The sequence below is a fragment of the Engystomops pustulosus genome, chromosome 8 (genome assembly GCF_040894005.1).
Source record: "Engystomops pustulosus chromosome 8, aEngPut4.maternal, whole genome shotgun sequence".
NCBI classification, from domain to species: Eukaryota; Metazoa; Chordata; class Amphibia; order Anura; family Leptodactylidae; genus Engystomops; species Engystomops pustulosus.
Genome location: NC_092418.1, coordinates 122,568,100 through 122,579,355, shown reverse-complemented (window position 1 = coordinate 122,579,355; position 11,256 = coordinate 122,568,100). Strand labels below are relative to the sequence as shown.

General features: G+C 53.2%; 1 protein-coding gene across 1 annotated transcript in view; it reads right to left on the bottom strand.

The window, feature by feature from the left end:
- The window catches only part of LOC140075967 (uncharacterized), a 183,254-nt gene extending 172,391 nt beyond the window's left edge, over positions 1-10,863 (bottom strand). The window contains exons 1-2 of the mRNA XM_072122437.1: positions 10,709-10,863; positions 4,050-4,187 (exon numbers count right to left, since the gene is read on the bottom strand). Coding sequence (XP_071978538.1) covers positions 4,050-4,187; positions 10,709-10,715 — 145 coding nt within the window. The 5' untranslated portion in view covers positions 10,716-10,863. The remainder of the gene's footprint in view (positions 1-4,049; positions 4,188-10,708) is intronic.
- Positions 10,864-11,256: the final 393 nt, after the last annotated feature.

Here is an 11,256-nt window from a genome sequence, read left to right as displayed (position 1 = left end):
AGAGAGAGAGAGAGGAGCAGAGAGAGAGAGAGAGAGAGAGCAGAGAGAGAGAGAGAGAGGAGCAGAGAGAGAGAGAGAGAGGAGCAGAGAGAGAGAGAGAGAGAGGAGCAGAGAGAGAGAGAGAGAGGAGCAGAGAGAGAGAGAGAGGAGCAGAGAGAGAGAGCAGAGAGAGAGAGAGGAGCAGAGAGAGAGAGAGAGAGGAGCAGAGAGAGAGAGAGAGGAGCAGAGAGAGAGAGAGCAGAGAGAGAGAGAGGAGCAGAGAGAGAGAGAGAGGAGCAGAGAGAGAGAGAGAGAGAGAGAGGAGAGCAGAGAGAGAGAGAGAGAGGAGCAGAGAGAGAGAGAGAGAGGAGCAGAGAGAGAGAGAGAGAGGAGCAGAGAGAGAGAGAGAGAGAGGAGCAGAGAGAGAGAGAGAGGAGCAGAGAGAGAGAGAGAGAGGAGCAGAGAGAGAGAGAGAGAGGAGCAGAGAGAGAGAGAGAGGAGCGAGAGAGAGAGAGAGAGGAGCAGAGAGAGAGAGAGAGAGGAGCAGAGAGAGAGAGAGAGAGGAGCAGAGAGAGAGAGAGAGGAGCAGAGAGAGAGAGAGAGGAGCAGAGAGAGAGAGAGAGGAGCAGAGAGAGAGAGAGAGGAGCAGAGAGAGAGGAGCAGAGAGAGAGAGAGAGAGAGAGAGGAGCAGAGAGAGAGGAGCAGAGAGAGAGGAGCAGAGAGAGAGGAGCAGAGAGAGAGGAGCAGAGAGAGAGGAGCAGAGAGAGAGAGAGGAGCAGAGAGAGAGAGAGGAGCAGAGAGAGAGAGAGGAGCAGAGAGAGAGGAGCAGAGAGAGGAGAGAGAGAGAGAGAGGAGCAGAGAGAGAGAGAGGAGCAGAGAGAGAGAGAGAGGAGCAGAGAGAGGAGCAGAGAGAGAGAGAGAGGAGCAGAGAGAGAGAGAGGAGCAGAGAGAGAGAGAGAGGAGCAGAGAGAGAGAGAGGAGCAGAGAGAGAGAGAGAGAGGAGCAGAGAGAGAGAGAGAGAGGAGCAGAGAGAGAGAGAGAGGAGCAGAGAGAGAGAGAGGAGCAGAGAGAGAGAGAGAGAGAGAGCAGAGAGAGAGAGAGAGAGGAGCAGAGAGAGAGAGAGAGAGGAGCAGAGAGAGAGAGAGAGAGGAGCAGAGAGAGAGAGAGAGAGGGGAGCAGAGAGAGAGAGAGAGAGGAGCAGAGAGAGAGAGAGAGGAGCAGAGAGAGAGAGAGAGCAGAGAGAGAGAGAGGAGCAGAGAGAGAGAGAGAGAGCAGAGAGAGAGAGAGAGAGCAGAGAGAGAGAGAGGAGCAGAGAGAGAGAGAGGAGCAGAAGAGAGAGAGAGAGGAGCAGAGAGAGAGAGAGGAGCAGAGAGAGAGAGAGGAGCAGAGAGAGAGAGAGGAGCAGAGAGAGAGAGAGGAGAGGAGCAGAGAGAGAGAGCAGAGAGAGAGGAGCAGAGAGAGAGGAGCAGAGAGAGAGAGAGAGAGAGAGAGGAGCAGAGAGAGAGGAGCAGAGAGAGAGGAGCAGAGAAGAGAGGAGCAGAGAGAGAGAGAGGAGCAGAGAGAGAGAGAGGAGCAGAGAGAGAGAGAGGAGCAGAGAGAGAGGAGCAGAGAGAGAGAGGAGCAGAGAGAGAGAGGAGCAGAGAGAGAGGAGCAGAGAGAGAGAGGAGCAGAGAGAGAGAGCAGAGAGAGAGGAGCAGAGAGAGAGAGAGAGAGAGGGGAGCAGAGAGAGAGAGATAGAGAGGGGAGCAGAGAGAGAGAGAGAGAGAGAGGGAGCAGAGAGAGAGAGAGAGAGGAGCAGAGAGAGAGAGAGGAGCAGAGAGAGAGAGAGAGGAGCAGAGAGAGAGAGAGGAGCAGAGAGAGAGAGGAGCAGAGAGAGAGAGAGAGGAGCAGAGAGAGAGAGAGAGAGAGAGAGAGAGAGGAGCAGAGAGAGAGAGGAGCAGAGAGAGGAGCAGAGAGAGAGGAGCAGAGAGAGAGAGAGGGGGAGCAGAGAGAGAGAGAGGGAGCAGAGAGAGAGAGAGGAGCGGAGAGAGAGCAGAGAGAGAGAGAGGAGGAGAGAGGAGCAGAGAGAGAGAGAGAGAGAGAGGAGCAGAGAGAGAGAGAGAGAGGGAGCAGAGAGAGAGAGAGAGGAGCAGAGAGAGAGAGAGAGAGGAGCAGAGAGAGAGAGAGAGAGAGGAGCAGAGAGAGAGAGAGGAGGAGCAGAGAGAGAGAGAGGAGCAGAGAGAGAGAGAGAGGAGCAGAGAGAGAGAGAGGAGCAGAGAGAGAGAGAGGAGCAGAGAGAGAGAGAGAGGAGCAGAGAGAGAGAGAGAGGAGCAGAGAGAGAGAGAGAGAGGAGCAGAGAGAGAGAGAGAGGAGCAGAGAGAGAGAGAGAGAGGAGCAGAGAGAGAGAGAGAGGAGCAGAGAGAGAGAGAGAGGAGCAGAGAGAGAGAGAGAGGAGCAGAGAGAGAGAGAGAGGAGCAGAGAGAGAGAGAGGAGCAGAGAGAGAGAGAGGAGCAGAGAGAGAGAGAGAGGAGCAGAGAGAGAGAGAGAGAGGAGCAGAGAGAGAGAGAGAGAGGAGCAGAGAGAGAGAGAGAGAGAGGAGCAGAGAGAGAGAGGAGCAGAGAGAGAGAGGAGCAGAGAGAGAGAGAGAGAGGAGCAGAGAGAGAGAGAGGAGCAGAGAGAGAGAGAGAGCGGTAGCGGAGCAGAGAGAGAGGCGGTAGAGGAGCAGAGAGAGAGAGGCGGTAGAGGAGCAGAGAGAGAGAGGCGGTAGAGGAGCAGAGAGAGAGAGGCGGTAGAGGAGCAGAGAGAGAGAGAGAGGCGGTAGAGGAGCAGAGAGAGAGAGAGAGGCGGTAGAGGAGCAGAGAGAGAGAGAGAGGCGGTAGAGGAGCAGAGAGAGAGAGAGAGGCGGTAGAGGAGCAGAGAGAGAGAGAGAGGCGGTAGAGGAGCAGAGAGAGAGAGAGAGGCGGTAGAGGAGCAGAGAGAGAGAGGCGGTAGAGGAGCAGAGAGAGAGAGGCGGTAGAGGAGCAGAGAGAGAGAGAGAGAGGCGGTAGAGGAGCAGAGAGAGAGAGAGGCGGTAGAGGAGCAGAGAGAGAGAGGCGGTAGAGGAGCAGAGAGAGAGAGAGAGAGAGAGGCGGTAGAGGAGCAGAGAGAGAGAGAGGCGGTAGAGGAGCAGAGAGAGAGAGAGGCGGTAGAGGAGCAGAGAGAGAGAGAGGCGGTAGAGGAGCAGAGAGAGAGAGAGAGAGGCGGTAGAGGAGCAGAGAGAGAGAGAGAGGCGGTAGAGGAGCAGAGAGAGAGAGAGGCGGTAGAGGAGCAGAGAGAGAGAGAGGCGGTAGAGGAGCAGAGAGAGAGAGGCGGTAGAGGAGCAGAGAGAGAGAGAGGCGGTAGAGGAGCAGAGAGAGAGAGAGAGGCGGTAGAGGAGCAGAGAGAGAGAGAGAGGCGGTAGAGGAGCAGAGAGAGAGAGGCCAGAGAGGAGCAGAGAGAGAGAGTGAGGCCGGAGAGGAGCAGAGAGAGTGAGGCCGGAGAGGAGCAGATACAACTCCCCTATACAACTGTTCCCATGTCACATAATGGGGCACATTTACTTAACCGTCACGATCCCCGATCCGGAATGTCCGACCGGAATGAATTCTGCTGCAATTCACGTAGATCGTGCGCCCAATTTCCTGCATTTGTCGCTTCCCCCGATCAGGTCCCTAGAGTTCACCATCTTCTTCCCGGTGCATGCAAGTGCTTGGCTTGCAACAAAATTTCAAAGTTAAATCCTGCGCTTAGTCCGAATCAGTTGGATCGTCTGACGGCCCACCCCTCGATTTCTGTTGCATGAAAACCGGCGCCGATGCGCCAAAATCCGATCGCGGGCGCCAAAAACCCCTTCTAAGTACCTGTCCCAGCGACGAGATCCCCGAAAACGGTCCCGACGCAAATGTGCCCGCGGACCTTCAGTAAATAAGCTCCAATATGATTTACAACTAAAATATTCCTACATAACTGATCAGGTTCTTGGACACATTTTGAGAGGACAGAGACCGGAGAAAGGGGAACAGAGGAGGAATCAGTTCTAAAAAGTAATGACTGATAAGTCCATCAGTTCTCACCATTCTGGGGGTCCCTGGCCCCAGCGTCATGTCCTCCTTCCCAGGCTCCCTCCTCCTCCTCCATCGCCTCTTCTTCCTCCACCTTGGGGATCACCTTCTCCTCAGTGTCACTTCCATCCATGTTAGAAGGTTCTGCTCCTGGGAAGTGAATATGGAGGTCACCATCCCATGTAATAACTTATCTCTACCATCTCACTGCGACTGATGAGAAGATTTAATGTAATAAATAAGATACAAGAGACAGAGGAGAAAATGGAGATTGTATAAGAGGAAACATTGTGGCGAGAGTCAATATTCCATCAGATTTCTATAAACTTATGTTAATGATATATTCCTCTAGAGCAGCCATCTTGGACCAAGAGAACCAAACAGAAGCCATTTTGGAGAACAAGCAGACATTTTAGTTTTAGCCGGGGGGGGGGGGGGGGGGGGGGCTTTTGACCTGTGTACAGCGAATGTCACTATTCAAACTTCATCCAGTGTGAAAATGTTTAGAAATTACTGTGTTTTCATTTCAGTTCTTATCTGTCTGAAGTTTCTCTGCATGAAGACCTTGTTATGACTTAACAGAGCTAACACAAGGGCAATTAGTCTGAGAAACTAGGTCTTTGAGAACAGGGAATAGTTTATACTTCATTAACCCTTTCATAGAATGTCTTCAGAGAATGTCCTGGTAAAATTCATTATGGCCAATAGCATTGCAGTATTCTATCTCCTTGTCACGCCCCTTTTTCCTGATGACTCTGTATTTGATATATGCAACTGAGCACTAATAAACTGGAGGGAACATGTTTTAGTACGTCTGGAAGATAGTGATCCACTGAATCTTTGGGGATGTGTCCCTGTAACGTTATCGTAGTTGTAGACACAGGTAGTGAACAGAGTGAATTGGAATTGAGCCAAGTGCATTGCGGACAAGAGACTCAGATTGTTTTTCACATTAAGGGAAAGATGCACAGACAGAAGGTTGGCTTCATGTAAGTGGACAGTTGGTTGTTGAGTTAAGCAGGACTGTTGGAAAAGTGCAAAGTTGATATAATGGAACATGAGGGCTGGTAGCATTGTGGTGAAAAGAAAAGTAGTAGTGAAGGTTTGAAGGTTTTGGGATGTGTCAGAGGATTGTACAAGTGAGAAAACTTGATCAGATTTGCAAACAGACATTTAAAGCCTCTGGCTTTGACTGACGGACCTGGACAGAGTGACAGGAATCCTTCAGAGTGCCCATTGAAGAAAGACGATAAGGGACATTTCAGAGTTTTTGATGTGGAGAGAATTTGAGAAAAAGAGATTTTATAAAATTTTCCTCGAGAGGGAAAGATGGCGTCTGGAATGCAGAGACTCCACCCCCGTATCTGGTGGTTAGAGAGGTTGCGGTCCCGTGAGAAACCAGACCCAAGTGGGCGTGCTTCAACTTGCGGGGAGGAGACATTACTGAAGTGACTGAACTGAGTGGCCACATTCAGAGTAAAAGGAGACACCACCAACAGGGCGGGACTGGGGGGCTGGTGGTAACGGACGAGGACGTCAGCAAGCACACCCTCCCCTCCCAGATCCTAGGTCACTCAGTTACTGTGCAAACCCCACATGACTTGCACAGTGTCCTCACCCAAGTACAGCCCAAGCATCTGAGCAAAGGCCAGACAGCTCAGACTCCAGTGATGCCCCATCACACTGACAAGGTGCACAGCCCAGAATTCTGCCGTTCCGTCAGCAGTGTTCCATGATTTAGAGAGGGGGGAGCGAAGGGTGATTAACCCAGATGTTGAGTTTTTATCATAGATGGCTCCAGGTCTGCAGGAGGAGACAGGGTCAGTGGCGCACATGAGGTAGTACAAGCAGAACCACTCCCTCCACACAGGTCAGTGCAGGAGGTGGAGTGACGGCACTCAGGGAAGTGCTACAGCTGGTGGAAGGTAAAAGGGCAAACATCTATACTCAAGGTATAGGTCTGGGGTCTTAACACGACTATGAACCCATATGGAAGGCTAGATATTTCCTCACCTCTGCAGGGACCCCATTTAAGCATGGCACGCTGGTTATAGAGCTCATGGATGCTCTCTTACTTCCACAAGAGGTGGGGATGGTAAAAGTAAAAGCCAAGGGCAAGGATGTGGCTGATAGGGTGGCAAAGGCAGCTGCACAGATGGAGCCCAGAGACTGTCCTGAAGTGTCAGTGGTGAGTTCTGAGCTAAAAATTTTGATCCACAGGTGTTCCAGTCCCTGGTGGCCCGAGTGTCATCAGAAGAGAAGGAAGTGTGGAGGAAAGCTGGAGCCCAGATGCCGAAGGGACCTGGATGCTGGGAGAGAGGGTGTGCCTGCCCAGAGCCTGCACCCGACAGTAAGTCAAGTAGCCCATGGACACACACACATCCAAAATGGCCATGCTAGTGCTCATAAACCACTAGTGGTTTGCCCCGGGCATTACTATCCCTGTCACTAGAGTAGTGAAAGCCTGTATAGTCTGTACCCGACACAACCCGGGTAAGGTGGTGGTTTTATCCAGCTACCAATAAGTGGTAGATAGGAATACGTGCTTGTGTGCATTGATCTCTTTCCAGGGTGGCCAGAAGCTTTTCCCACGACCAAGGCTACTGCCAGAGCTGCAGCCAAAAAGTTGGTGAGTAAGAGACCATAGAGTTCGGTCGAAGAACCCACTTCACTGGACAGGTAAAGGCTGAAACCTTGTCTCTCCTGGGTGTAGAACAGGCCCTGCACACCCCTTACCTTTCCAAAGCTAATATTAGGGCTGAAAGAAAAGATGGCACTCTTAAGTTAGAGATCCGGCCATGGAAGTAACAGGGAAACCATGGCGCGAGTGTCTCCCTGCTGCCCACTATTCAGTTAGGACCACCCCCAACAGAAAGATGGGATTGTCCCCTTTTGAGATACTTTTTGGCTGTGCACCCAGACTAGGCCCCTACTTTCTATAGACCCTATAGCGGATGGCAGGAAACCAGGTCGAACATACCATACAGTTGAGCCAGGCCTTGGAAAAGGTCCACAAAAGCGTTTGATTCCTTTTTCAGATTCAGACAGAGACCTCAGGACGTATAACCTGAAGCCTGGAGACTACGTGGTGGTAAAGAGACACCAGAGAGAGTTTGGAGCCTTTCTATGACGGTCCTTTCCAAGTCCTGCTGACCAGTGCCACGTCTGTGAAGCTGAGGGGAAGCCAGCACGCTGCCACGCTTTCTATTACAAACTTACTTATTCTTCTTGCTAGCTGGCCTCTACTGACTGAATGTATTCTCAGGGACACCCCAACCATGACTATCGCTGCTCAGGGACACCCCAAACAAGACTATTGCTGCTCAGGGACACCCCAAACAAGACTATCGCTGCTCAGGGACACCCCAACCATGACTATCGCTGCTCAGGGACACCCCAACCATGACTATCGCTGCTCAGGGACACCCCAACCATGACTATTGCTGCTCAGGGACACCCCAACCATGACTATTGCTGCTCAGGGACACCCCAACCATGACTATCGCTGCTCAGGGACACCCAAACCATGACTATCGCTGCTCAGGGACACCCAAACCATGACTATTGCTGCTCAGGGACACCCCAACCATGACTATCACTGCTCAGGGACACCCCAACCATGACTATCGCTGCTCAGGGACACCCCAACCATGACTATCGCTGCTCAGGGACACCCCAACCATGACTATCACTGCTCAGGGACACCCCAACCATGACTATCACTGCTCAGGGACACCCCAACCATGACTATCACTGCTCAGGGACACCCCAACCAAGACTATCGCTGCTCAGGGACACCCCAACCATGACTATCACTGCATCTATAGGGCTGACCAGGATGCCCCCAGGTAGGAGACTTTACCTACGGTTGGTGCAGACAATGACCTTCTATAACATTGACAGCACAGGTAACCCTGTATTAGCAGTGTCTGATGTGTACAGGATTTGTGGGGATTGAAGAGTCAGGTCAGGCCTAGAGGCTGGGAAGGTGAGTGCACGGTGATAACACTTGTGTATTCCTTCCTCGTGATCCCCAGGGATAAGATTGATCAGACACAAGAAAAGGTAGAGAATCTGGAGGTCAAAGAGAGAAGCGCCTAGATGACAACGTTTATATAGATACAGTGGGAGCACCAAGGGGGGGGGGGGGGTCCCAGATGAGTACAAGGCCCACAATCAGATATGGGCAGGACTAGAGTCCATTATTCCCCAGAGAGCTATGAGCAAAGATGTTGGTTGTTAACTGTTTTTATTGTAATCAACAGAGAATTATATCAGAGAAGATTCCAGACCCGCATGGCTTTGGACATGACCCTTGCTGAGAAGGGAGGAGTCTGTAAGATGGTGGGAGTGGCTTGTTACATCCCGGATGACATCGCCCCCTATGGATCCATTACCCATGCACTTGAAAAGATTGAAGGACTGTCCAGGGAACTCAAGAGAAACTCAGAAGTGGACACTTTGTCCTTCACTTTGTGGTTGGGGGATTGGAAGGGTTTCCTTTAAGTGGGGGTGATATTGGGGATTGTCACTTATTGCGTGTTGTGTGGTCCCCCTCATCAAGACCACCATGTCCCAGATGGCCATCCAGGCGGTAAGAACGACAGGAGAAGAGCCTGAAGAGGAGGATACCACCTTGTTGAAGAACCAGCTTGTTAATAAACCCATAAACTATAGAGGTTGTATCCTGCAGTCACCCTTGTATCAGGAGTTAGACAAGCCAAAGACCCCTAACTCAAGTTACTTACATTTGCATAATGAAGATATTCCTTTGAGATCAACCACCCCTAAAACATATCAAGCAGCCCCCCCTAGTATAGGGAAAGGTAGAGTAGAGATTTGATTCCTATATGTAAAAGTCCACTAAATAGGGGCGCACCCAACAGGGGTCTCCTGTCATCCAACTGGTGAAGAGGAGAGCGATGCACGTATGGGCAGATCTGTAGATCCTTCTAGACTAAGAGTAGCCGAGAGAAATTCCAGGACTTAGGGGGGACTGTTAAGGTAAACCTGCTGATAGATCAATTCCTGTCATTTCTACTTGTCTTATTTTCCTAAAAGTACAGAGAATACATTTTAAGATGGCGCCGGCATTGTGGACCGCACCTAAAACTTTGAGGCTGAGGAATTTCAGGAATTCCCTGTGATGTAAGGATGAGATAGCAGAAAACTCTCCAATCAAGAAGACGTGTTCTGCTTTGTATGCTCCTCCCTTTCTCCTGCTTTTCTATATAGACTGATAGAACAAATAAAACTTGCGCAGAGCAGTAGCACGAATGACACTGGAATCAGCAGTTGTCTGGGTCATTCCTTACACACATGCGCACAACCAACGCACACTAAAAGAGGATATCATAAATCCTCCCCTAAAACTCGCTGGCGCCCCCTGCTTCTAGCGGTGTCCTGTGTGATGCTCGCTGGCGCCCCCTGCTGCTAGCGGCGTCCTGTGTGATGCTCGCTGGCGCCCCCTGCTGCTAGCGGTGTCCTGTGTGATGCTCGCTGGCGCCCCCTGCTTCTAGCGGTGCCCTGTGTGATGCTCGCTGGCGCCCCCTGCTGCTAGCGGTGTCCTGTGTGATGCTCGCTGTCGCCCCCTGCTTCTAGCGGTGCCCTGTGTGATGCTCGCTGGCGCCCCCTGCTGCTAGCGGTGTCCTGTGTGATGCTCGCTGGCGCCCCCTGCTGCTAGCGCCGTCCTGTGTGATGCTCGCTGGCGCCCCCTGCTGCTAGCGGCGTCCTGTGTGATGCTCGCTGGCGCCCCCTGCTGCTAGCGGCGTCCTGTGTGATGCTCGCTGGTGCCCCCTGCTGCTAGTGGCGTCCTGTGTGATGCTCGCTGGCGCCCCCTGCTGCTAGTGGTGTCCTGTGTGATGCTCGCTGGCACCACCTGCTGCTAGCGTTGTCCTGTGTGATGCTCGCTGGCACCACCTGCTGCTAGCGTTGTCCTGTGTGATGCTCGCTGGCGCCCCCTGCTGATAGCGGTGTCCTGTGTGATGCTCGCTGGCGCCCCCTGCTGCTAGCGGCGTCCTGTGTGATGCTTGCTGGCGCCCCCTGCTGCTAGCGGCATCCTGTGTGATGCTCGCTGGCGCCCCCTGCCGCTAGCGGCGTCCTGTGTGATGCTCGCTGGCGCCCCCTGCTGCTAGCGGTGTCCTGTGTGATGCTCGCTGGCGCCCCCTGCTGCTAGCGGTGTCCTGTGTGATGCTCGCTGGCGCCCCCTGCTGCTAGCGGCGTCCTGTGTGATGCTCGCTGGCGCCCCCTGCTGCTAGCGGTGTCCTGTGTGATGCTCGCTGGCGCCCCCTGCTGCTAGCGGTGTCCTGTGTGATGCTCGCTGGCGCCCCCTGCTGCTAGCGGTGTCCTGTGTGATGCTCGCTGGCTCCCCCTGCTGATAGCGGCGTCCTGTGTGATGCTCGCTGGTGCCCCCTGCTGCTGGCGGTCTCCTGTGTAACTGCTGCTCTGGCCCAGGCTGCCCTGCGGCTCCTCTACACTGATCAGCTGACACACTGCAGCCAATAGGAAGTGAGAGCCAACGCAATGTACACGAGACTACAGTACACACTGCCTCCCCCCACCGCACACACATTCACAGATACAATGTAACACATGTACATTACAGGCAGTGATCACACATATAACACTGCACATGCGCTGATCACACCCCGCCCCTCCCCCTACACAATTACCTTCCATGTGTCCCGGATGTTCCCAGTGCACGGAGGCTCCAGAGGAATCACCGGGATCAGTAACCCCTGCAGTGCCGCAGCTTCCCCTGCACTTCTCCTACAGACTCATCACACTACAGGGAGAGGCGGAAGTGATCTACAGGGGGAGGAGAGGAGGCGGGGCAGGGGGAGGGGGGAGGGGGGGAGGCGGGGCAGTGGGGAGGGAGGAGGCGGGACAGGGGAGGAGGGGAGGCGGGGCAGGGGAGGGGAGGAGGCGGGGTTGGGGGAAAGAGGAGGCGGGGAAGGGGAGGAGGAAAGGGAAGGAGGCGGGGCAGGGGAGGAGAGGAGGCAGCACAGGGGCAGGAGATTGAGAGGAAGGAGGAGGATGTTCATGTATGTTCCCTCCTCCTTGCCCAGTTAAAGGGATATGTCTCCATGTATGTTCCCTCCTCCATGCTCAATTAAAGGGATATGTCTCCATGTATGTTCCCTCCTCCAGGCCCAGTTAAAGGGATATATCTGCATGTATGTTCCCTCCTTCATGCCCATTTAAAGGGATATATCTGCAT